At 34.5% G+C, this 25000-nt stretch overlaps 5 protein-coding genes across 5 annotated transcripts in view; all 5 read right to left on the bottom strand.

The window, feature by feature from the left end:
* LOC136842843 (cuticle protein 19-like) overlaps nt 1–277 on the bottom strand; it is a 366-nt gene extending 89 nt beyond the window's left edge. The window contains exon 1 of the mRNA XM_067110716.1: nt 1–277. This exon is cut by the window's left edge and continues 89 nt beyond it. Coding sequence (XP_066966817.1) covers nt 1–274 — 274 coding nt within the window. The 5' untranslated portion in view covers nt 275–277.
* Nucleotides 278–4185: 3908 nt separating this feature from the next.
* On the bottom strand, nt 4186–5611 carry LOC136842837 (cuticle protein 7-like). The gene is made up of 3 exons (XM_067110709.1): nt 5590–5611; nt 4854–5021; nt 4186–4624 (listed from the first exon to the last, which is right to left on the bottom strand). The coding sequence occupies exons 1-3, from the start codon at nt 5599–5601 to the stop codon at nt 4280–4282; spliced, it is 525 nt and encodes a 174-aa protein (XP_066966810.1). The 5' UTR covers nt 5602–5611; the 3' UTR covers nt 4186–4279.
* Nucleotides 5612–12126: 6515 nt separating this feature from the next.
* Nucleotides 12127–14081, bottom strand: LOC136842828 (cuticle protein 7-like). Its single transcript, XM_067110698.1, has 3 exons — nt 14044–14081; nt 13091–13261; nt 12127–12669 (listed from the first exon to the last, which is right to left on the bottom strand). The coding sequence occupies exons 1-3, from the start codon at nt 14053–14055 to the stop codon at nt 12193–12195; spliced, it is 660 nt and encodes a 219-aa protein (XP_066966799.1). The 5' UTR covers nt 14056–14081; the 3' UTR covers nt 12127–12192.
* A 3691-nt stretch (nt 14082–17772) lies between these two features.
* Nucleotides 17773–19854, bottom strand: LOC136842829 (cuticle protein 19-like). The gene is made up of 3 exons (XM_067110700.1): nt 19742–19854; nt 18721–18891; nt 17773–18307 (listed from the first exon to the last, which is right to left on the bottom strand). The coding sequence occupies exons 1-3, from the start codon at nt 19751–19753 to the stop codon at nt 17852–17854; spliced, it is 639 nt and encodes a 212-aa protein (XP_066966801.1). The 5' UTR covers nt 19754–19854; the 3' UTR covers nt 17773–17851.
* A 4887-nt stretch (nt 19855–24741) lies between these two features.
* LOC136842833 (cuticle protein 7-like) overlaps nt 24742–25000 on the bottom strand; it is a 1237-nt gene continuing 978 nt past the window's right edge. Inside the window, exon 3 of the mRNA XM_067110706.1 lies at nt 24742–25000. This exon is cut by the window's right edge and continues 176 nt beyond it. Within this exon, the coding sequence (XP_066966807.1) occupies nt 24814–25000 (187 nt within the window). The 3' untranslated portion in view covers nt 24742–24813.

Raw genomic sequence — 25000 nt, forward strand, 5'->3', positions numbered from 1 at the left:
AAGGAGCCGGAGCTTTGTATGAAGGAGCTGGGGCGCTGTAGGAGGGAGCTGGGTTGTAGGGTTTGGGTTCTGGGTACTGTGCCTCTCCCTCGTAAGTGACCTCAGCCTGGTACCCATTGTAGTGGTCGGCGGTGTAAGTGACGATCTGAGTGCGACCGTCGGGAAGGACGACTCGGTACTGACCGTTGACGACCTTGCCATCTGAGTTGGAGTTGTGGTCGAAGTCGAGGCCCTTGTAGTCGTCCTTGACGGCGTACTCGAAGTCGAAGGGCATTCCCTCCTGAAATAAATTACAACGGTTTTGTTAGATATCGTTTCTTAACTAATGCAATTTTGTTTTTATTCCATACTGTTGTAAAATTAACTTGATTTTATTTCTTATTTGCCAAACAATATCTTCTGTAGTTTAACTCTCTGATATGTCTAATACTTAAAATATAATCAATCCAAGGGCTGTATTCTGCTGTAATGATAAAAAGTTTGCTACTATAAGAAAATTAAATCCTTGCCTCATGTTTCTCATAAGATGGAGCTGGGGCTGAGTAAGAGGGCTGAGGGGCTGAATAAGATGGCTGAGGTGGGGCGTATGCAGGAGTTGGTGGGGCATATCCATACCCAGTAGGAGCAGGCTTGTCTGGGCGGGCCAAAGCCACGGCTACCAAGCACATCAGAGTTACCTGAAGATGAATGAATGAAAAATGAATTATAAAATTGTTACAACATTATGCCGTCATAGGTTTTTCATAAATCGATAATCAGATGATTTTGATATTTATTATGAATGTCATGACCAAGTAGCGGCGTATTTAAGAGTTTAGACGTCTAGAAATAAATTTGTAAATCACAGAATTTCAGATGTCTAGAAATCTAATACGTAATCACTCAGCCATATAATATATTGTTGGAAAGCGGTTATGTAAAATCCTAGAAAGTTTTCAGTCATAGTCCACTTTTTATTATTCACAATGTGTAAGAATACTAATGGGCCATGCTGTGTGTAAGTAGTTTTATCGAACTGTATCCTATCGTACGTACTTGCATTATTTTAGAGAAATTGCTGACAGCACGACCTAGTAACTGAGGCCTTAAAATCAGATCATTAAAATTAAATCACATTATTGAACTCATCCTTTTCAAAATTAATAGATAAAGAAACTGACGAAAATGCAAGTCACAAATCTCATGCCAATAAGTCACAAAAAAAGAAAAGATAATAATAATGGAACAGAAACTGCTACAAATGAGAACGAACTGGAATATTTGAAACTCGGGTCCAGCAGACACCTCGACCTCACCTTTGCGTACATGCCGAGGAAGTTTGAGGATCGAATGTGGTCCAAGACACACGGAACGCTCTATATATACCGGCCGTTCTACGGGCGACCTCGAAAGCCACGCCCCTCGAGACACAGCCCTCCCGTCCGGTCACGTCCTTTGGGTTCCTTTTCTGAAGACGATCATTGTGGAAGGTACTCGCGTGATCTTAATTTTGGTTGCGCGGAAAATATAATGAGGTATTTTTTTGTAGGGTTTCTCTTACCCATTTCTTTTTTGGCGGAAGTTTTCCTCATTAACGAATATTGCAGTATGGAAAGGACATTTTCTTTAAGCTTTTGCTGAGAACCTTTAACTGGCTGATTTCTATGAATACTTCCTTTCATGATCTTAACATCTTCAGTTTTCATGATAAGTTATTAGTAATTCTTCTTAGCACTTCATGTTGCATAGGTTATGATTATTATTATTAGTAAACGGGATGGCCGTTTGTTTGAAAGGTCTTCTCCCGAGTTATTATTATTATTATTATTATTATTATTATTATTATTATTATTATTATTATTATTATTATTATTACCAAGATTTGCTCTTTGTGAGAACCTATTCAATTCCATAACTAAATGGAATATGATGTTTTCGTGTCGTGCCCAAAAAAGCTGTATGTAACCTTGCAAGAATTGTTTATGTGTGTGTTTGTCCAAGCGCGCGTTTATTTTTTCCAGCTACAATTTTTTTACTTGTTACAAACACTCACAGTTTTGTTCAAATCTTTCTTTTCCTCTATCTCGTCTCGAGATTTATTAAACATCGTCAAGTGTTTGTCTCTTTTTTGACGTTTGATCGAGTTTAATCTTCAAACATAAAAACTGACTCTGTGCAGGATGTGTTTAAATTCATATTCCATTCTCTCTGGACAAAAACATACTTAAACCTTAGAGGTTATGAGGAAGCCTCGGATACGTTTTTAAAAATCAACAAACGAAGGATATTCCGGATAGGATTTGACTGTTTGTTTGAGTTGCTATTATTTTAAACACTTCCGCAATTGTTAATGGTGTTGAAATAATTTTTCTTTTTTTAGCTTTCGACATTATTATTATTATTATTATTATTATTATTATTATTATTATTATTATTTTTATTATTGCTCATAATTTTGATATAGTTGTTGCTTGGTTTTCAACGTTATTATTATTATTATTATTATTATTATTATTATTATTATTTATTTTATTTATTTTGATCATAATTTTGATATAGATTTTATTTAGTTTTCATCATCATTATATTATTATTATTATTATTATTATTATTATTATTATCTTTGCTGCCGTTAACATTCCAAAGCGTAACGAACGTTACGACACACCGGATCAATGGACGTACGAGGAACCTTCACCAGGGCGAACTTGACCACTTCCCAACATGAAGGTCGAACTTGGAACGAGCAACAAAACGAACGTTCTCAATCGCTGACCCCCTGGGGCGTCATGAGCGGGGGTACTTTCTCCATCGGATGCGCTGGATGCACTGTAATGTAATGTAATGTAATGTAATCGTTGCGTGTTTGTACTTTCTTCGTTGCATTGGATGGAGCAGGTACTTATTGCCATTAGAGGTACCCCTGCAACCGCTCGTTTTGATGGGAAATACCTAAGTATTATGTATATATTTTATATATATGTGTGTTTCTTTGTTGTCTCCCTTCCATTTTGTTTTGCTGACTACCACGTAATCGTCTTAATACTTCATATTTAATGGCTCATTAATTCATATACATATATATATATATATATATATATATATATATATATATATATATATATATGTATGTATGTCTATATATATATATATATATATATATATATATATATATATATATATATATATATATATATATTATATATATATATATATATATGTGTGTGTTTGTATGTATGTATACATATGTGTATATATACAGTGTATATATATATATATATATATATATATATATATATATATATATATATATATATATATATATATATATATATATATATATATATATATATATAATATATATATAAATCGATAGAAAACGAAGGTCTGTTCGAGAAGAGAAATAGGACAATTAAAAATCTGTTCCAGACTGAAAGAAAAAGTAATGGAGGTTTATTAATAGACTAAAAACAAGAGAAAACGGGTGCCTCATCGAGAGAAGTATTGAAAATCTAATATTCGGTTCACTGGTAAGGAATTAAATTTCGCCCGTTTTCTCTTGCCGTTCGTAATATCAGTGGTTATGATGCGTTTGTAAATAGGGAAGGTGAATTAGTTATTAAGAAATGTTTAAACCTTATGGTATAGAAAGAGTACAAGATTGCATATATATATATATATATATATATATATATATATATATATATATATATATATATATATATATATATATATATATATATATATATATATATATATATATGTGTGTGTGTGTGTGTGTGTGTGTGTGTACAGTGTACGTAGCCTACATGCGTGTGTGTTTCTATATGCATAAAAATGCATTAGAAGGAAGAGGGGTTGAGAGTGTCCCAGTTTCATTCGCTTGTGTAAGGAAAAATGATTTACTTTAACTCATTTATTCAACATTTTCAGATTAAAGAGCTTATCATAAGAAAGCTCATGATGATCCACCCACAAAAATAAAACACGGTCTTTTGATAAAGAATTGTATATCCATGACTACAACTGACCTCTTCCGCGGTATTGAAATAAAACTTTTCAGATTATGAGTTATCAAAATATTTTTCTTGCTTCGGTTTTGTATCTGGTCAAGCTTTTATCTGTTTACTAGATTATTGGTTTATTTTGTCCATAAACAATAGCACAGTTTCTAACCTATAAAAGTGAACTAAGAAGATAATGTGGAAAGGATTTAAACACAGGTGTTCGTCACATCATATTTAATAAAGATATTCACACATAAATATAATCGGCATTAATGAGGGAATAAGTCCGCTTGTTAGTATTGTGGAGCGCCGTATTGGGGTTTAGGTTGTTCGTAAGTAGGGGCTGGAGCGGAGTAAGAAGGAGCCGGGGCTTTGTATGAAGGAGCAGGGGCATTGTAAGAAGGAGCTGGCTTGTATGGTTGGGGTTCTGGGTACTGTGCCTCTCCCTCGTAAGTGACCTCAGCCTGGTACCCGTTGTAGTGGTCGGCGGTGTAAGTGACGATCTGAGTGCGACCGTCGGGGAGGACGACTCGGTACTGACCGTTGACGACCTTGCCATCTGAGTTGGAGTTGTGGTCGAAGTCGAGGCCCTTGTAGTCGTCCTTGACGGCGTACTCGAAGTCGAAGGGCATTCCCTCCTGAAATAAATTACAACGGTTTTTGTTAGATATCGCTTCTTAACTAATGCAATTTTGTTTTTATTCCATAATGTTATAAAATTAACTTGATTTTATTTCTTAGTTGCCAAACAATATCTTCTGTAGCTTAACTCTCTGATATGTCTAATACTTAAAATATAATCAATCCAAGGCTGTATTCTGCTGTAGTGATAAAAAGTTTGCTACTATAAGAAAATTAAATCCTTGCCTCATGTTTCTCATAAGATGGAGCTGGGGCTGAGTAAGAGGGCTGAGGGGCTGAATAAGATGGCTGAGGTGGGGCGTATGCTGGAGTTGGTGGGGCATATCCATACCCAGTAGGGGCAGGCTTGTCTGGGCGGGCCAAAGCCACGGCTGCCAAGCACATTAAGGTTACCTGAAGATGAATGAATTAAGCTTTAAGTAAAAATTAGAAGTTACATTATTATGCGGTCATAGGTGGCATCAATCGATAATCAGATGATTTTAATATTGATTATGAATGTCATGACCAAGTAGCGGCGTATTTAAGAGTTCTAGACGTCTAGAAATGAAATGTGTAGGGAATCACAGAATTTCAGAAAGCGGTTATGTAAAATCCTAGAAAGTTTTCAGTCATAGTCCCATTTTTATTATTCACAATGTGTAAGAATACTAAGGCCATGCTGTGTGTAAATAGTTTTATCGAACTGTATCCTATCGTACGTACTTGCATTATTTTAGAGAAATTGTTGACAGCACGACCTAGTAACTGAGGCCTTAACACCAGATCATTAAAATTAAATCACATTATTGAACTCATACTTTTCAAAATTAATAGATAAACAAACTGATGAAAATGCAAGTCACAAATATCGTGCCCATTCAAAAGAAAAAAAAAATAATATTAATGGAACAGAAACTGCTACAAATGAGAACGAACTGGAATATTTGAAACTCGGGTCCAGCAGACACCTCGACCTCACCTTTGCGTACATGCCGAGGAAGTTTGAGGTTCGAATGTGGTCCAAGACACAGGGAATGCTCTATATATACCGGCCGTTCTACGGGCGACCTCGAAAGCCACGCCCCTCGAGACACAGCCCTCCCGTCCGGTCACGTCCTTTGGGTTCCTTTTCTGAAGACGATCATTGTGGAAGGTACTCGCGTGATCTTAATTTTGGTTGCGCGGAAAATATAATGAGGTATTTTTTTGTACGGTTTCTCTTACCCATTTCTTTTTTGGCGGAAGTTTTCCTCATTAACAAATATTGCGGTATGGAAAGGACATTTTCTTTAAGCTTTTGCTGAGAACCTTTAACTGGCTGATTTCTGTAAATACTTGCTTTAATGATCCTAACATCTTCAGCTTTCATGATAATTTAGTGTTAATTCTTCTTTGGACTTCATGTTCCGTAGTTTATTATTATTATTATTATTATTATTATTATTATTATTATTATTATTATTATTATTATTATTATTATTATTATTATTGCTCTTTATGAGAACGGGTACAATTCAATAACTAAATGGAATATGATGTTTTGTGTCGTCCCGAGAAAAGTTGTGAAGTATGTAACCGTGCAAGAATTTCGTGTGTGTGTGTGTGTCCACGCGAGCGTTTCTTTTTTCCAGCTACAGTTTTTTTACTTGTTACAAACGCTCACAATTTTGTTCAAATCTTTCCTCTTCTCTATCTCGTCCCGAGATATATTAAACATCTTCAAGTGTTTGTCTCTTATTTGACGTTTGATCGAGTAAAACTGATTTTGTGCAGTATGTTTAAAAATTCATATTCCATTCTCTCTGGACAAAAAAAAAATATCCAAACCTGAGAGGATATGAATGATCATTATTATTATTATTATTATTATTATTATTATTATTATTATTATTATTATTATTATTATTATTGCTTAATTTTGACATAAATTTGTTATTATTTTAAACTTTTATTATTATTATTATTATTATTATTTCCGTTACCGTTCATAATTTTGATATAGTTTTTATTTGATTTTCAACATTATTATTATTATTATTATTATTATTATTATTATTATTATTATTATAATTATTATTATTAATGTTCATAATTTTGATATAGTTTTTATTTGGTTTTCATTATTATTATTATTGCTAATAATTTTTATATCGTTTTTCTTTAGTTTTTAACATTATTATTATTATTATTATTATTATTATTATTATTATTATTATTTTATTTCCGTTATTTTTTATAATTTTGATATAGTTTTTGTTTAGTTTCAAAGTTATTATTATTATTATTATTATTATTATTATTATTATTATTATTATTATTATTATTATTATTAATCTTTGCTGCCGTTAACATTCCAAAGCGTAACGAACGTTACGACATACCGGATCAATGGACGTACGAGGAACCTTCACCAGGGCGAACTTGACCACTTCCCAACATGAAGGTCGAACTTGGAACGAGCAACAAAACGTACGTTCTCAATCGCTGACCCCCTGGGGCGTCATGAGCGGGAGTACTTTCTCCACCGGATGCGCAGGATGTAGTGTAATGTAATGTAATGTAATCATTGCTTGTTTGTACTTTCTTCGGTGCACTGAGTGGAGCAGGAACTTCTTGCAGTGAGAGGTTCCTCTGCAACCGTTCGTTTTGATGGAAAATATCATTCTATCTATCTATCTATCTATATATATATATATATATATATATATATATATATATATATATATATACATATAGGCTTAATATATATATATATATATATATATATATACATATATATATATATATATATATATATATATATATACATACATACATACATACATATGTATATGTGTGTGTGTTTCTTATTTGCCTCCCTTCCCTTTGGGTTTGCGTCTACCACCTAATCATCGTAATACCTCATATTTAATGGCTCATTATTCATATATTATACACATGTATATATGTATATTATATATACATATATATATATAATATATATATATATATATATATATATATATATATATATATATATATATATATATATATATATATATATATATATAGTATTCAGTTAGCTGGTAAGATTTAAATTTCCTTCGTTTTCTGTTGCCATTTGTAATATGAATGGTTGTGATGCGTGTGTAAATTGTGAAGATGAATTAATCATTGAGAAATAAACAATCCTTGTGTAGAGAAAGAGCATAAGAAAAAAATATATATATTTATGTAGATATTCTTGTGTTCTTTCTGTGCCACAAAGATTATTGATTTCTTAATAATTAATTCACCTTGCCTATTTACAAACGTATCATAACCATTGATATTAGCATACAAAATGACAACAGAAAACGGGAGAAATTTAAATCCTTAGCAAATAACGGAATACTAGATTTTATTTTTACTTCTCTCGATCAGGCACCCGTTTTCTCTCGTATTTTAACCCATTGCACACCTTCATTAACTTTACTTCCTGTCTGGAACATTTTTAATTATATATCTCTTCTGGAGCAGACCTTCGATTTTTCTTGTTTCTCTTGTCGACTGGAACCAAAAACGTCTTTTATTTAGGTTTCGTCCTAAGCAGAACTTTCCCTTTTTCTTCCATATTTTACTTGAACCAGATATTCCCCGTTTTCTCTTGTCGATGAACAACAAACTTGTCTTTTATTCATGTCTCCTCTTAAGCAGATCTTTCCCATTTTCTCTTGCATTTTCCACGGAGCAAATATTCCCCGTTTTCTCTTAGTTTTCCTCTTCGGAAGAGTAGCTATTTTTTGCCATATCTCGGCCTGAACAGGCCTTCTCAGTGTACTCTTATTTGTATTTTTCTTATCGGATAGACTAGTGGTTCTTAATCTGGGGAGAGCGCCGCCCCTAGGGGAGCGTCAGCAATTTCCACGGGGGGCCCTAGGGGAATTCAAGATTCTCTGACTGTATTCGTTCTTCTCTTGACAAGAGTCGCTAAGAAGCAGTGTCAAGTATCTCTGCAATTCATTCCCAAAAGAATAAAAACACCCCTTCTCTTTCTCTCTTTTTTTTCCATTTTCCTTTAAATCTTGGAGGGAATTTTACTCATAGATGCAAGGGGGGCGTGGAGGGAAGGACCAACTCTTAGAGGGAGCGTGGCAGTAAAAAGGTCAAGAACCAGTGGGATAGACAATCTCAAGTTTCTCTTATTGCTACTCCCGAAAAGACCTCCTCCCGTTTCTCAAGTTTAACTGTTTCAACAGTGATAATAATCTTCCCTTGAAGAGACTTAGTCAGACCCTTTCCCTTCCCGATAGCTCTGGGCAGTCGATTCTGAAATTCCATTCAAGCAGTTCCAAGAAAATGAAAGAAAAAATTAAACGTTATTGGAAGCGGCTGAAGGGCGTCCAGACGTCATTTACCGACAGATATTTTAGGTTTTGTAACGATATCCGGTTGCTCGTATCGTCCACATATTGCGGTCGCTCCGGACTGTCATTCGGCGGCGGAAAATGCTTCTGAATTGAGGAAAATTCATGCTTGCTGAAAGTAGTTTTCATTGGTATGCAGAAACCGCTTTTGATCGGCGATCGTCTTGTGATTATAATGACCACATATAATAAACTCTAATAGGTCTTCATTGTGTATAATTTTTTTTGCGGTGTGTTCTTTAGCGCTACGTAAATATAGTATTTATAGACTGCCGTTGATATTGTGCGGTTTACCTGCGGGGTGAATATAAACATTCTCAAATAATTTATGGAAATTACAGGCTAAATGAAGCGAGTTAAAAATACATCATAACACGCACGAAGTAAATAATAATAATAATAATAATAATAATAATAATAATAGTAGTAGTAGTAGTAGTAGTAGTAGTAGTAGCATGAGTCTTGAAATGGAGAAGCAAATGCACAGTTATGTATGCTGTCTATAGATTTAATTTTAGATATATTTGTACCCATACATAACTGTGGATTTGTTCTCCAATAATAATAATAATAATAATAATAATAATAATAATCTCTTGATTAAAAAGAAAACGGGGTTTTATCATTGTCAATGACGGCGTGCAATGTCAAAGTGATTTTGCGAGAAAGAAAAACTAGATCTTTTGTAATTTGTGTGGCGTGAGGAGAACCTGGTGTTATTACAAGTGCTTCCGGTTAATCAACAAGCAGCAAAATTACATGAATCCACCTTTTTTTTTTAGCTTATTTTTGTACGAATCTCTCTCACTCTCTCTCTTTATATGTATGTGTGAGTGTGTGCGCACGCGCGTACTAGCGGATCCAGGGGCTGGCCCCTGGGCACGTGGTCCCCCCATGAAAAATAATGACAAAATAATAATATTGAAGATTTAGATGATAATAATGACATAAATTAGAAATATAAAAATAAAGAAAAGATAAAAATCTATTATAGAAATAATATATATATATATATATATATATATATATATATATATATATATATATATATATATATATATATGTATGTATGTATGTATGTATAATATGAAAATTGGTGGCCCACATGAAATTTTTCTTGATCCGCTAGTGTGTGTGTGTGTATGTATGTATGCACAGATATAACATGTAAACAAGTAAACTTAAATATAACCATAAATATCAATTATATTTCTTACACATACATGTACTCATCCAGATTGCACACATTGGATCTTATCATTAATGTTGACAGTGAGTTTACTTCGTATCATAAATGCATCATACCTTAAATTTCAAACTAATTTTTGACAAATGGCTGAGTACTGGAGCTCTCAGTACACGGTGCGTAACTGGCGTTACAATTTTTTTTTTTTATTTTAATTTCTTAACATTTTGTAAATATTTTCCTGGACTGACGTATATAGCGCTTTATGCTTCCCTCTTCTAGCCTTGGCGTTGATGTCAGTTCCGCATGATGCCTTCAAATGAAAAAAGTAGAGAAAAAGGGTAGTACAGGCTTATGTATATATATATATATATATATATATATATATATATATATATATATATATATATATATATATATATATATATATATATCATCATATCATCACCATTGCTTTCAGCGCCACGCGATAAAAATGGCTTCATACATACATACATAAAAATGCATACATACATACATACATACATACATACATACATACATGCATGCATGCATGCATACATACATACACACATATATTATATATAAAATCTTACTGTATATAAAATCTCACTTCAAGAAATAATTTTTCGCACTCAAAGGATAAAAGTGAATCGGATACGCTTTTGGCAGTTTTGTTTACTATGTGCTTACGAAACCCCATAAAAATTAAGCATAACTGGCGAGCATTTGTCCGTTTGGATATTATTTAGATATTATTATTTCATTATTTTGTTGCACTGAAAATTTGAAATGTTGACTGTTATTGCTTAAAATAGATGAATAGATTGGAAAAATGAAATTAGTTGTATACACTGATGAGAGTTTTCTTGCAGATGAATGATACTTTTGAATTCAAGAATTAAATAAAAACGTTTGGATAATTATGAATTGAACTGTTCTGTCAGTTACGAGATATGATTTGATTAACTTAAAAAATAACCAACTAAATGCCATTTTTATATAGAATAAAGTGCAAGTGGAAATAAAAAAATGTAATTCTGTTTTAGCTTATCGGTTTTGTGCATATTTAATTTAAATTATCTGCGGATTTTAATCTTGTTTCACCTAATGGATCAGTGATTCTTGTCCTTCATGAAAAAGATTTCTTTTTTTTTTTACGTTTCCAGTAGTCTGAAAGAAGGGGCAGTATTTAATGACGTTACATGACTTGGAGAGTTCTACAGAAGGGGCTCTACACAGCCCATGTCAGTTTTCTGTACTATTTATTTATTTGTCTGTTTTATTTTCATTTATGTATATAATACTTGCTGATGGTTGCGTTTTAAGCAAGCACAGCAATTTATTTGTCCGTTTAATTTTCATTACTGTATATAAAACTTGCTGATGGTTGCCTTTCAGGCAAGCAAAACAATTTATTTGTCTGTTTAATTTTCGTTAATGTATATAAAACTTGCTTATGGTTGCATTTCAAGCAAGCACAAGAATTTTTCGGCTGTTTTATTTTCATTCATGTATATAAAACTTGCTGATGGTTGCTTTTTAAGCAAGCACAAGAATTTATTTGTCTGTGCAGTTTTCATTACTGTATATAAAACTTGCTGATGGTTGCCTTTTAAGCAAGCACAAGAATTTATTTGTTGAATTTTCATTCATGTATACAAAACTTGCTGATGGTTGTTTTTAAGCAAGCACAACAGTTTATTTGTCTGTCTAATTTTCATTCATGTATATAAAACTTGCTGATAGTTGCCTTTCAAGCAAGCACAACATTACTGGTGCGAAGTGAAATATGTTCAGCCAAACTTGTGAGAAGTTAATCATTCAAATAAATTCACTGTGAGGCCAAACTTTCATTAGTCTTCATTCATATATCTTGCACAGCAACTTAAATATCTTTCAAAGAATGCAGGATGAGGATTTAGACTTCGGTTTGAGTATCGTGATATATTATTTAGGTAATTTCATGTTCACACATAAATAAAGTCGACAGCATGAGGGTATGGGGCTTTCAACCATAAGAGGGTTTGGGTTTTCCATAAGTGGGAGCTGGAGCGGAGTATGAAGGAGCTGGGGCATTGTAGGAAGGAGCTGGGGTATTGTAGGAAGGAGCTGGGGTATTGTAAGAAGGAGCTGGGGTGTTGTAAGAAGGAGCAGGGGTATTATAAGAAGGAGCTGGGGTGTTGTAAGAAGGAGCTGGGGCAGAGTAAGAAGGAGCTGGGGCATTGTAAGAGGGGGCTGGGGCATTGTAGGAGGGAGCTGGCTTGTAGGGCTGGGGTTCTGGGTACTGTGCCTCGCCCTCGTAAGTGACCTCAGCCTGGTACCCGTTGTAATCGGCGGTGTAAGAGACGATCTGAGTGCGACCGTCGGGGAGGACGACGCGGTACTGACCGTTGACGACCTTGCCGTCTGAGTTGGAGTTGTGGTCGAAGTCGAGACCGTTGTATTGGTCGTTCACTGCGTACTGGAAGTCGAAGGGCATCCCCTCCTGGAAGACATTGAAAGAGATTATTGGGCGGTCTCGTTATCTTGTGGGAATGTGTTTTCTTATTCGATTCCGTGTGTTTAGGATATTTTTCCTTTAAATTCCTGGCCTTCAAAAGTTGCTTTTTACTGTTTCAGCATCCGTAAATTTCTCAAATGGAAAATAATATTTATCAGAACTGTTCCACAGTTGAATATTTCTTGTAGTATAAGGTGAATTCAAATGAAAAGTTTGCATGCACTTACATCGACTTGTCTTAACATAGCACTATCTTAATAGATTATGCTCAGTAACTAAACATAAAACTGAAATGTGACGTATTGCCATTGTATTATTTAATTCAATATACATTCAAATTCATTTTGACAGTTACTGCATATTACAATGATATCTAAATACCTTGAGAGGAAAATGAGATCCTTACCTGGGGTTGGTCGTAAGACGGGGCTGGGGCTGAGTAAGAGGGCTGAGGGGCTGAATAGGAGGGCTTAGGTGGGGCATATGTCGGGGCCGGTGGGGCATATCCATACCCCCCAGAAGGGGCAGGCTTGTCGGGGCGGGCCAAAGCCACGGCCACCAAGCACATCAGAGTTACCTGTTGATGGGTGAATAGTAATATTTTCCCATAATAATATCATAATATCTAATAATATTCAGAGTTACAGGCATGCAGAAATCTTTTTCGGAAACACTCAGACAGGATATATGTTGCAAGAGCCAAAAGGGAATATATTACTAGCTAATATAATTTCCCGGAGATTTCAATCAAATTTTAATGTTACATTATTCACAGGTAATTACAGAAGAATGTCTGTACATTGCACATTGTCTAAAAAGTTGATTTTGTTTCACATTTTCACATATTTTTTTCTTCACGACATTAATTTATAGAGTAATTCTATAGCATCACGTCCTTTTTAGGTTTTATAGATAAATCTGTAAAATTAAAAATTCCATCTTTGTAATATTTCACCTCCATCACTAAAAAAAACTAAGTGATGTCTTCTTTCATCAAAATAAGAAAATAGTCACAAATATTAAAAACGAATCACGTCCATTCTAGTCTTTATAGATATATCTATAAACAGATGACTTCTTTGAAATATTTCATCCCCATAACACTAAAAATAAGTGATGTCCTTCTTCATAAAAATAAGAAAATATTCACAAATATTAAAAAAGAGATTCTGTAGCATCACGTCCATTTTAGTCTTTATAGATATATCAATAAATAACAGATGACTTCTTTGAAATATTACATCCCCATAACACTAAAAACAAGATATGTCCCCTTTCATAAAATGAAGAAAACATTCACAAATATTCAATATGAAACAAACTGGAAGGATAAAACCGCAATCGAACACTTCAGCTCACCTTCGCGTACATGTCGATGGCGGTTCAGGTTCGAATGTGGCCTGAGACGGCGGGAGTGCTCTATTTATAGCGGTCCCTTTTCACGGGCGGCCTCGGACGCCACGCCTTCGGACGCAGCCCTCTCCCGTGGTCACGTCCTTTGACTTCCTTTTCTAACTAAGAAGAAGAAGAGAGAGGTTGTGGAAGGCACTCAGTCCATTAGAGCTCATCATGCACCGAAAAATAATTAGGTACAGGAATTCCCTTTGTGAAACAACTGTTGTTGTTATTGTTTTTTCTTTATAGCTGTATTTGCTATTTGGTTAAAACTGTTGTTGTTGTTGTTCTTTTTATAACTGGTTTTGCTGTTCATTGAAAATGTCATTGTTGTTGTTCTTTTTATAACTGTCTCTGCTGTTGGTTAAAACTTTTGTCGTTGTTGTTGTTCTTTTATAACTTTGCTGTTGGTTAAAACTTTTGTCGTTGTTGTTGTTCTTTTTATAACTTTGCTGTTGGTTAAAACTTTTGTCGTAGTTATCGTTCGTTTTATAACTTTGTTATTGGTTAAAACTGTTGCCATTGTTGTTGTTCTTTTTATAACTTTGGTGTTGATTAAAACTGTCGTCACAGCTGTTGTTGTTGTTGTTTATAACTGTCTCTGCCATTGGCTAAAACTATTGTCATAGTTGTTGTTGTTCGTTTTATAACTCCTCGCTATTGGTTAAAACTGGTCTCATTGTTATTGTTGTTCTTTTTATAACTCCTTACTATTACTGTTGTCATTGATGTTTTTTTATAATTGTCTTTTGTATTAGTTAAAACTGATGTTATTGTTGATGTTCATGTATTGTTACCTTCGTTATTCGTCATGTTCCCTCGTAGCCGCTTCTATTTACTGAAAGTAAAAGAACATTGAATAGGCATTTACTGCTATATTGCACAAACAATACTGCTCGAATCCGGTTCAAATAAAAGAAAAAAAAGAGTCAATATAATGACCCTTTCTCCTTTGTTGCAGGACTTCCATTATGGGTCAGAGTTCTGTTGAACGATTTTACTTGTGTAGCAATGAAGCCTTTTTGTTCAGTGTGCGTGACTATTATTATTATTATTATTATTATTATTATTATTATTATTATTATTATTACATGACTCACTAAAATGATGAAGAAATCCAGAATAATGTAAGTATAAATATATATATTTATATATTTTTACGCTTACATCGTTGTTGATTTCTTCGCCATTGTATTATTATTATTATTATTATTATTATTATTATTATTATTATTATTATTATTATTATTATTATTATTATTTTTATTATTATTATTATTATTATTATTATTATCATCATCAAAGTAACGATTTGACTGTTTGTAAGGTAATACAAATGCCTGGATTAGAGTATACATCAGTGGGCCATCGGTGACTGCTCTCATCACCTTTTCAAAAAAAAAAAAAATAATAAACAATAATAAAATAAATAAACAGATATATGTATTGTTGTGATACAATATATACACCTGTTTTTTTATTTTATTATTTTATTACATTTCTCCATCGAACATTCACGTTATAAAATAGCAGTTTCACACCATTGTCACTACCATCTCTGCTGTCGTTGATATTCTAAAGCACAAGAAACATTGCGACACTCCAGATCAGTGGAAGTACCAAGAGCCAGAAGAAAGTTTCCTAGAAGACTTCACAGGCGAAGGTCTTCCACTGAATGGGTGACATAACAGACGTTTTCTTGATCATTCTTAACACCGAGGCCTTAGGCCTCAGCCCCTAGGTCATCTCGATTTTGTTGTTTTTATGTCTTTATTTTAGCTCGACTCGTAATGGACTTCTCTGCTGTCTATGTGCATATATATGTATATATATATATATATATATATATATATATATATATATATATATATATATATATATATATATATATATATATATATATATATATATATATATATATATATATATATATATATATATATATATATATATATATGATTGTGTATGTGTATTTATGTATTTGATATGTCTATACATATACATACATATATATATATATATATATATATATATATATATATATATATATATATATATATATATATATATATATATATATATATATATATATATATATATATATATATATATATATATATATATATATATATATATATATATATATATATATATATATATATTCTTCTTCAACCACATAAAAATTGAGCATACCCAGCAGGTATTTGCGCGTTTGAATATTATTAGAGATGTTATTCAGGTTTTTGTCTGAATCGATATTGAAGTGGTTGACTATTATTGACTGAAATTAATGAACTGATTGTAAAAATAATATTAGTTGATGAGAGCTTTGTCATAGAAGAATCATACTCTTGCCTTGAAGAATTGATTTAAAACCTTAGGAGGATTATAAAAGATACAGTTCTATCATTTGATAAATATCATTTAGTTAACTCTAAGAATCAATGGATTAAAGTCTTATTAGTTTTCTGTAAAAGAAAACTATTCTACCGGCTTTTATGTTCGCACTTTTTCTGTCCGCCCTCAGATCTTAAAAACTACTGAAGCTAGAGGGCTGCAAATTGGTATGTTGACCATCCACCCTCCAGTCATCAAACATGCTAAAGTGCAGCCCTCTAGCCTCAGTAGTTTTAATTTTTTTTAAAGTTAAAGTTAGCCATAATCATGTGTCTGGCAGCGGTATAGGACAGGCCACCATCGGGCCGTGGTTAAAGTTACATGGGCAGCTGCTCATACACCATTATACCGAGACTACCGAGAGATAGATCTGTTTTCGGTGGCCTTGATTATACGCTGTACAGAAAACTCGATTGCGCCTAAGAAACTTTGGAGCATTATTTACTTTTTATTTTGTAAGTATATCTTAGTTTAACCAGACCACTGAGCTGATTAACAGCTCTAGAGAGAGCAAAATGCAAGAGGAAATAATTGTATGAAATAAGTGCATTTACTGGAAAAAGAAAAAGTTCATATTTTATTTTATTTTTTTGGTTTTGTTGATGTTTAATCAGAATTATACGTAGTTCTTGCTTTTATTTACAGCTAGTTGATAAGTAATGCTTGCCCTTCATAATGAAGTTTCCTTTTTAACGCTTCCATGAATTGAAATTAAAGATAGTTTATAATTACGGTAACTGACTTGGTAAGTTCTACAGAAGAGGCTGTACACAATCCATGTCAGTTTTATTTATTTATTTATTTGTCCGTTTAATTTTCATTAATGTTTATAAATCTTGCCGGTGGTAGCCTTTGGAACAAGCACAACGTTCCTGTATGCAAGGTAGATATTGACAAACGTCTTAGAAGTTAATCATTCAAATATCAGGACGAGACCAAATTTTTGCTGGTCTTCACTCAGGTATCTTTCACAACAGCTATTATAATAGCTGTGCTGTGCTGGTCTTCATTCAGATATCTTGCACAGCTATTATAAGCTGCTGTGCAAGATATCTGAATAAAGACCAACAAAAATTGCACAGCAGCTTATAATAACTGTGTAATTTTTGCTGGTTTTCATTCAGATATCTTGCACAGCTATTATAAGCTGCAGTGCAAGATATCTAAATGACGACCAACAAAAATTGCACAGCTGTTATAAGCTGCTGTGCAATTTTTGCTGGTCGTCATACAGATATCTTGCACAGTAACTTAATAGCTTTAAAGATGTACACAGGATGAGGATTTAAACTTCGGTTTGAGTATCGCAATATATTATTTAGATAATATCATATTCACACATAAATATAATCGACATTTTAAGGGAACGAGTCCATCAACCGTAGGAAGGTTTGGGTTTTTCATAAGTGGGAGCTGGGGCGTTGTAAGAAGGAGCTGGGGTATTGTATGAAGGAGCTGGAGTATTGTATGAAGGAGCTGGGGCATTGTAAGAAGGAGCTGGAGTATTGTATGAAGGAGCTGGGGCGTTGTAAGAAGGAGCTGGGGTATTGTATGAAGGAGCTGGGGCATTGTAAGAAGGAGCTGGGGCATTGTAGGAAGGAGCTGGCTTGTAGGGCTGGGGTTCTGGGTACTGTGCCTCGCCCTCGTAAGTGACCTCAGCCTGGTACCCGTTGTAATCGGCGGTGTAAGTGACGATCTGAGTGCGACCGTCGGGGAGGAGGACGCGGTACTGACCGTTGACGACCTTGCCGTCTGAGTTGGAGCTGTGGTCGAAGTCGAGACCGTTGTATTGGTCGTTCACTGCGTACTGGAAGTCGAAGGGCATCCCCTCCTGGAAGACATTGAAAGAGATTATTGGGTGGTCTCAGCGTCTCATGGGACTTTATTTTCTCATTCGATTCTGTGTTTTTTGAGTCATTTTCATCCAAGGTCCTTGTCTTCAAAAATTTTTTCATTATTTTAACATTGTAAATTTCTCAAATGGAAAATAACATTGTGCATCAAAATACTTCTCCAACTGAGCATTCTGAATTGTATCAGATAAATTTAAGTGAAAAGTTTGCATGTTTTTATATCAACTATTCTTAACACTTTATTATTAAATTATGCTCAATAACTAAACAGAAGATTGAAATATGATGTATTACAAGCGTATTACGTGAACCAACGTACAGTCAAATTCATTTAGACAATTACAGCTTATTATAATACCCAAGTACCTTGACGAGAAAATGAGATCCTTACCTGGGGTTTCTCGTAAGACGGAGCTGGGGCTGAGTAAGAGGGCTGAGGGGCTGAATAGGAGGGCTTAGGTGGGGCATATGTTGGGGTCGATGGGGCATATCCGTACCCCCCAGGAGGGGCAGGCTTGTCGGGGCGGGCCAAAGCCACGGCCACCAAACACATCATTGTTACCTGTTGATGGGTGAAAGATTACGGTCAGGTGTCTAGGAATGCCTAAATAGGGACCGGTTCTTCTTACCCAAATGAGGTTTTCCCTAATGGTATCATAATGTCTAATGGTATCATAATATCTAATACTACTTAAAAGTTATAGGCATGTAGAACTCTAATATGGAAACAGTCGAACAGGATATATATTGTAAGAGGCAAAAAGCTACATGGTATGTTCTATTTTCAATCCCAGAACATTTTCAAATAAATATCAATGTCATGTTATTCACAGGTAACCTCAGAAGAATGTCTGTGCATTACATTCTCTCTAAAAAGACGGATTTGTTTCACACTATCGTGTACTCTTCTGCGCTTGTTCAGTTATAGAGATATTCTCTAGCATCTCTCCCGTGTGAGGCTTAGTAGATAAATCTATAAAAAATTACGTCATTGTAATATTTCATTTCCCATAACAATAAACACAAGTAATATCCCCTTTCATAAAATAAGAAAATATTCACAAATATTAAAAACGAAATTCTAAGACATCACGTTCATTTTAGGCTTAATAGATAAGTCTGTAGAAAAATTATGTCTTTCATACTTCATCGCCATAACACTGGGAAAACAAGTGATGTCCCCTTTCATAAAATAAGAAAATATTCACCAATATTTAAAACGAAATTCTATAGCATCACGTCCATTTTAGTCTTTATAGATATATCTATAAATAACAGATGACTTCTTTGAAATATTTCATCCCCATAACACTAAAAACAAGTGATGTCCCCTTTCATAAAATAAGAAAACATTCACAAATAATACGAAATAAACTGGAACGGTAGGACCGCAATCGAACACTTCAGCTCACCTTCGCGTACATGTCGATGGCGGTTCAGGTTCGAATGTGGCCTGAGACGGCGGGAGTGCTCTATTTATAGCGGTCCCTTTTCACGGGCGGCCTCGGACGCCACGCCTTCGGACGCAGCCCTCTCCCGTGGTCACGTCCTTTGACTTCCTTTTCTAACTAAGAAGAAGAAGAAGAAGAGAGAGGTTGTGGAAGGCACTCACGCCATTAGACTCCATTAGAGCTCATCATGCGCCGAAAAATAGATACAGGGATTCACTTTGTGATCACAAACAACTTTTGTTTTTCGTGTTGCGCTCTTTATAACTGTCTTTGTTGTTAGTTAACATTACTGTTATTGTTGTTGCTTTCTTTACACCTGTCTTTACTATTTGTTAACACTGTTACCATTGATGTTGTTGCGTCATTTATACCTGTCTTTGCTGTTAGTTAACTGTTGTTATTGTTGTTGCGCTCTTTATGCTATCAGTTAAACTGTTGTTGCGTTCTTTATAACTATTTTTTTAACACTGTTGTCATCATTGTTGTTCATTATTTTTATAAGTCTTTCCTAGTAGATAAGGCTGTTGTTATTGTTGTTCTGTTTATAACTCTTTGCTATTGGTGACAACTGTCATTGTTGTTGTTCCCATTTATTGTTATCTTTGCTATTCGGTATAGGTGTCCTCGTAGCCGCTTCTATTTACTAAAAGTAAAGCAGCATTGAGTAGGCTTTTACTGCTGTATTACGCAGACAATACTGCTCGCATCTGGTTCAAATAGAAAAAGGAATCAATATAACGAGCCTTTCTCCTTTGTTATAGGACTTGCATTATGGGGTCAGAGTTCTGTTGAACGATTTTACCTGTGTAGCCATGAAGCTTTTTTGTCATGATTACAAAACTTTATTATTATTATTATTATTATTATTATTATTATTATTATTATTATTATTATTATTATTATTATTATTACCTGACTTACTGAAATGGTGAAGAAATCTACAAAAATGTAAGTATAAATATATATTTTAATATATACTCGTATTTACACTTACATCGTTGTGGTTTTCTTCGCCATTGTATTATTATTATTATTATTATTATTATTATTATTATTATTATTATTATTATTATTATATTATTATGTTATTATGATTATTATTATTATTATTATTATAGTAACGATTTGATTGTTTGTAAGGTAATACAAATGTCTGGATTAAAATTATACAACTGTGGGCATTTGGTGTCTGCTTTCATCACATTAAAAAAAAAAAATAGGGACGTCTAATGTATGAAAACCACACAATTTTTCGTTTTATGTAATTTCTCCATCGAACATTCAGGTTACAAGCAAATATTTCTCTGCATCATCATTATCGTTCCTTCCATCGTTGATATTCTAAAGCATAAGAAACATCGCGACGCTCCAGATCAGTGAAATTATCAAACGTCAAAAGAAAGTTTTCTAGAACACTTCACAGACGAAGGTCTTCAGCGTGGAATGAGTGACATAACAGGCGTTTTCTTGATCATTCTTAATCACTGAGGCCTGAGGCCTCAGGGCATCTCGAGACGAGTCCAACTGACACACCGGATAAGTAGCACTCATAATGGTCTTCGGTTTTATTTTACTTTGAGTTTTTGTTGTTGTTGTTGTTTTTATGTCTTTGTTTTAGCTTGCTTGGATCGTGATTGATTTCTCTGTTAGAGTATATATATATATATATATATATATATATATATATATATATATATATATATATATATATATATATATATATATATTATGTATATATATATATATATATATATATATATATATATATATATATATATATATATATATATATATATATATATATATTTAGGTGTGTGTGTGTGCGCGTGGGTGTGTGTGTGTATGTTTGCTTGTGTCTGTATGCATGTATGTATGGATAAATATATACACATATATATACTATATATTAAATATATATACATATATATATATGTATGTATGTATGCATGTATATATGTGAGTGTATGTGTCTACTGTTAAGAGTTACCATTTTCCACTTAATATTATTCTTGACCATCACCACTTGCATGTTGCTTACTGTTTCATTGATTACATATTTGTCCCGTCAGTAATCTATACTTACATATGCCAGAGTGTTTATTAATGTATTCAGTTTTCATTCACATTCATAAATCTTTTCGTGTATGACTTTCCTTCACCCCCATACCAGTGACGTTAAACCAAATTTCTATTATTAAAAAAAGGAAATAAGGGAAATTTCTCTTATTTCTCTTCTTGAACGACATTTGTTTTACTTTTCCCTATTTCCTTAAAGGAACAGATCTTCTGCATCGTAAACAGGTCTCCGTTTTCTTTTATTTCTCCCTTTAAAGAAGCCTCAGTTCTCTTATTTCTTCAGTTAAAGAGTTTGTTTTTGTCTTATTTCTTCTTCCGAACAGATCCTCTCGATTTTCTGTTATTTCTCCGTTTAAAGAGATACTAATGTCTTTTCTTCCTCTGCAGCGGAACTTCTCAATATTCTCTTATTTTTAGTTTTCTGTAAAAGAAAACTATTGTGCCGTCTTTGCTTGTCCAACCGCACTTTTTCTGTCCGCCCTCAGATCTTAAAAACTACTGAGGCTAGAGGGCTGCAAATTGGTATGGTGATCATCCACCCTCCAATCATCAAAGATATCTATTTGCATCCCACTAGCCTCAGTAGTTTTTATTTGACTTAAGGTTAAAGTTAGCCAATATCGTCCTTCTGGCAAGAACATAGGTCACCACCGGGCCGTGGCTGAAAGTGTCATGGGCCGCGGCTGAGAATTTCATAAGGCATTATACGCTGTACAGAAAACTCGACTGCGCCGAAGAAACCTCGGCACATTTTTTACTTGTTTTTTCCATTCGGGTCCGCCCCTTTCAATTCCCTTATTTCTTCTGTTAAGTATGCCTCAATTTTATTGCTTATCTAGAACAGAATGTCTCAAATTTCGCTCACTTCACCCTGAGAGAACTTGAATTTCAAGAAGAGGATCTCTCAGCTTTCCTCTTGTTCTCCTCCCAGACACACGTACTCCACCGATGGTTCTCGCTGACAGTCGAGGCAGATTTCACTCTCTTAGCAGTTCCACAGAGAGGCTCAAGGGCGTTTATTCTTCATCCAAGAATAAACTTGTTGATTCCTCTTTTTTTTATTTGTTTATGTTTTCTTTTTATTATTACCTTATGTAATAGAGCATAATTCTTTGCCTTGTGCGGTAGTAAAAAAACTAAAAAAGTGCGCCGGAGTTTCTTCGGCGCAATCGAGTTTTCTGTACAGCCGCCATAGCGTATAATCAAGGCCACCGAAAATAGATCTATCTTTCGGTGATCTCGGCATAATGCTGTATAATCCGCGGCCCATGAAACTTCAACCACGGCCCGGTGGTGGCCTATTCTATATCGTTGCCAGAAGCACGATCATGGCCAACTTTAACCTTAAATAAAATAAAAAAAACTACTGAGGCTAGAGGGCTGCAGTTTGGTATGTTTGTTGACTGGAATGTGGATGATCAACATACCAATTTGCAGCCCTCTAGCCTCAGTAGTTTTTAAGATCTGAGGGCGGACAGAATAAAGTGCTGACGGACAGACAAAGCCGGCGCAATAGTTTCCTTTTACAGAAAAATAAAAAGTGTTGCAGTATAAAATGTCATGATACTAAGGAACTCGTTTTTGTTGGCAATCGCTCTTCCATTAGAATTGATTAAACACAACAGTAACAGAAACAAGAAGAAGAAGGATACCAGTAATATTCGCAGTGATAGTAAAATCTTGATTATCATCACGTTATCCGTGTTACCAACAAGACCATGATTTCTTTCTGTTTTTCCGTAATGAAAAATGTCAAATTTTCAGCGTTAAGAGATCTGGCATTCGTATCAGTTATTTCTAATATATCACGAACCGCAGTCACATACTACGTAATGTTTGTATATCTATCTACGGTTATTGTCCCTATGAGGTCATTCAGCGCTGGAAAGGAAATTGAGTGTAGGTAGGTTTGAAAGGTGTAACAGGAGGAAAACCTCGCAGTTGCATTATGAATCATTGTTAGGAGAGGGTGGATAGCAAGATGGAAGAAAGAGAATATGAATGGAGGTACAGTAAAAGGTATGAAAGGGATTGCAGCTAGGGCCGAAGGCACGCCGCAAAGAACCTTTAGTATCGCCTACAGTGCACCGGGTGAGGTGTACTGACGGCACTACGTCCCTACGGGGTTCTCCTCATATGTCCCATCTAGCACTTCATAAACAAACATGTCTGAATATACCAGTCTACCTTACGCACCATTTATCTATAGTTTCACTTGGACATGTTTATCCAGAGAACATAACATTGTTGAAAGAATTTCCACTATACAGCATTCATCATATTTCAACGCACTTAATTACTGATGAATTAAACAGATGGCACCCTCATGATATAACACTGCCCTAAAATGGAAAACTGCAGTATCTACAAAATTTTTGAAATTGAGCTATGCCACCTATTGGGCTCGTGAAACACTAAAACGCAAGTTACTGCAGTTTCAGAATGATTCTCCAATGCTTTATTTAGGGGGTTCCCATTTGCGGCATCTGAAAAATCAGTAGTAAAGCAAGGGAAAACTGCAGCATGTACCATTTTTCTCAGCTTTGTATTTTTGCAGATACTGCAGCCTTCCGTTTTATGGCAGAACAGCTTCGTAAGCGAGGGAATGACTGCAGGAAGCTGATCTAGACAGCAAACAAACCACAAAACACATACGTTTTAAACCAGATTTTTCTTTCCGTGGTGTACACAATACTATATGGACCTGTAAGGATACCTGCATCTGTTTGTCAGCAGACCGTCAGTTATGACCAACTTAGTATAGTTTTATAAAGCAGCACACATCAAAACAGATATTGTACGAACTAAACGCTTCAAAGAAATTTCTCGGAATAACATTCAGGGATTCAGATTAATAAAGGTCTTGTAGTGATAAATCCGGGTACTCTGTAGTTTGTATATTTTCTTGCTCACATAAATTATAATCTTTATGAATGTTGACACTTGCCGCCAACTTCTTAATTTCTGGGAGGACCGTAGAGAGAATCGGGCTGCTCATAGGTAGGGGCTGGGGCTGAGTAGGAAGGTTGAGGGGCTGGGGCAGGGGCAGGTGCTGAATAAGCAGGAGCAGGGGCTGAGTAAGCAGGTGCTGGAGTGTAAGGCTGGGGCTGTGGGTACTGGGCTTCGCCCTCGTAGGTGACCTCA

This window comes from Macrobrachium rosenbergii, chromosome 10 (assembly GCF_040412425.1).
Source record: "Macrobrachium rosenbergii isolate ZJJX-2024 chromosome 10, ASM4041242v1, whole genome shotgun sequence".
Taxonomy (NCBI): Eukaryota; Metazoa; Arthropoda; class Malacostraca; order Decapoda; family Palaemonidae; genus Macrobrachium; species Macrobrachium rosenbergii.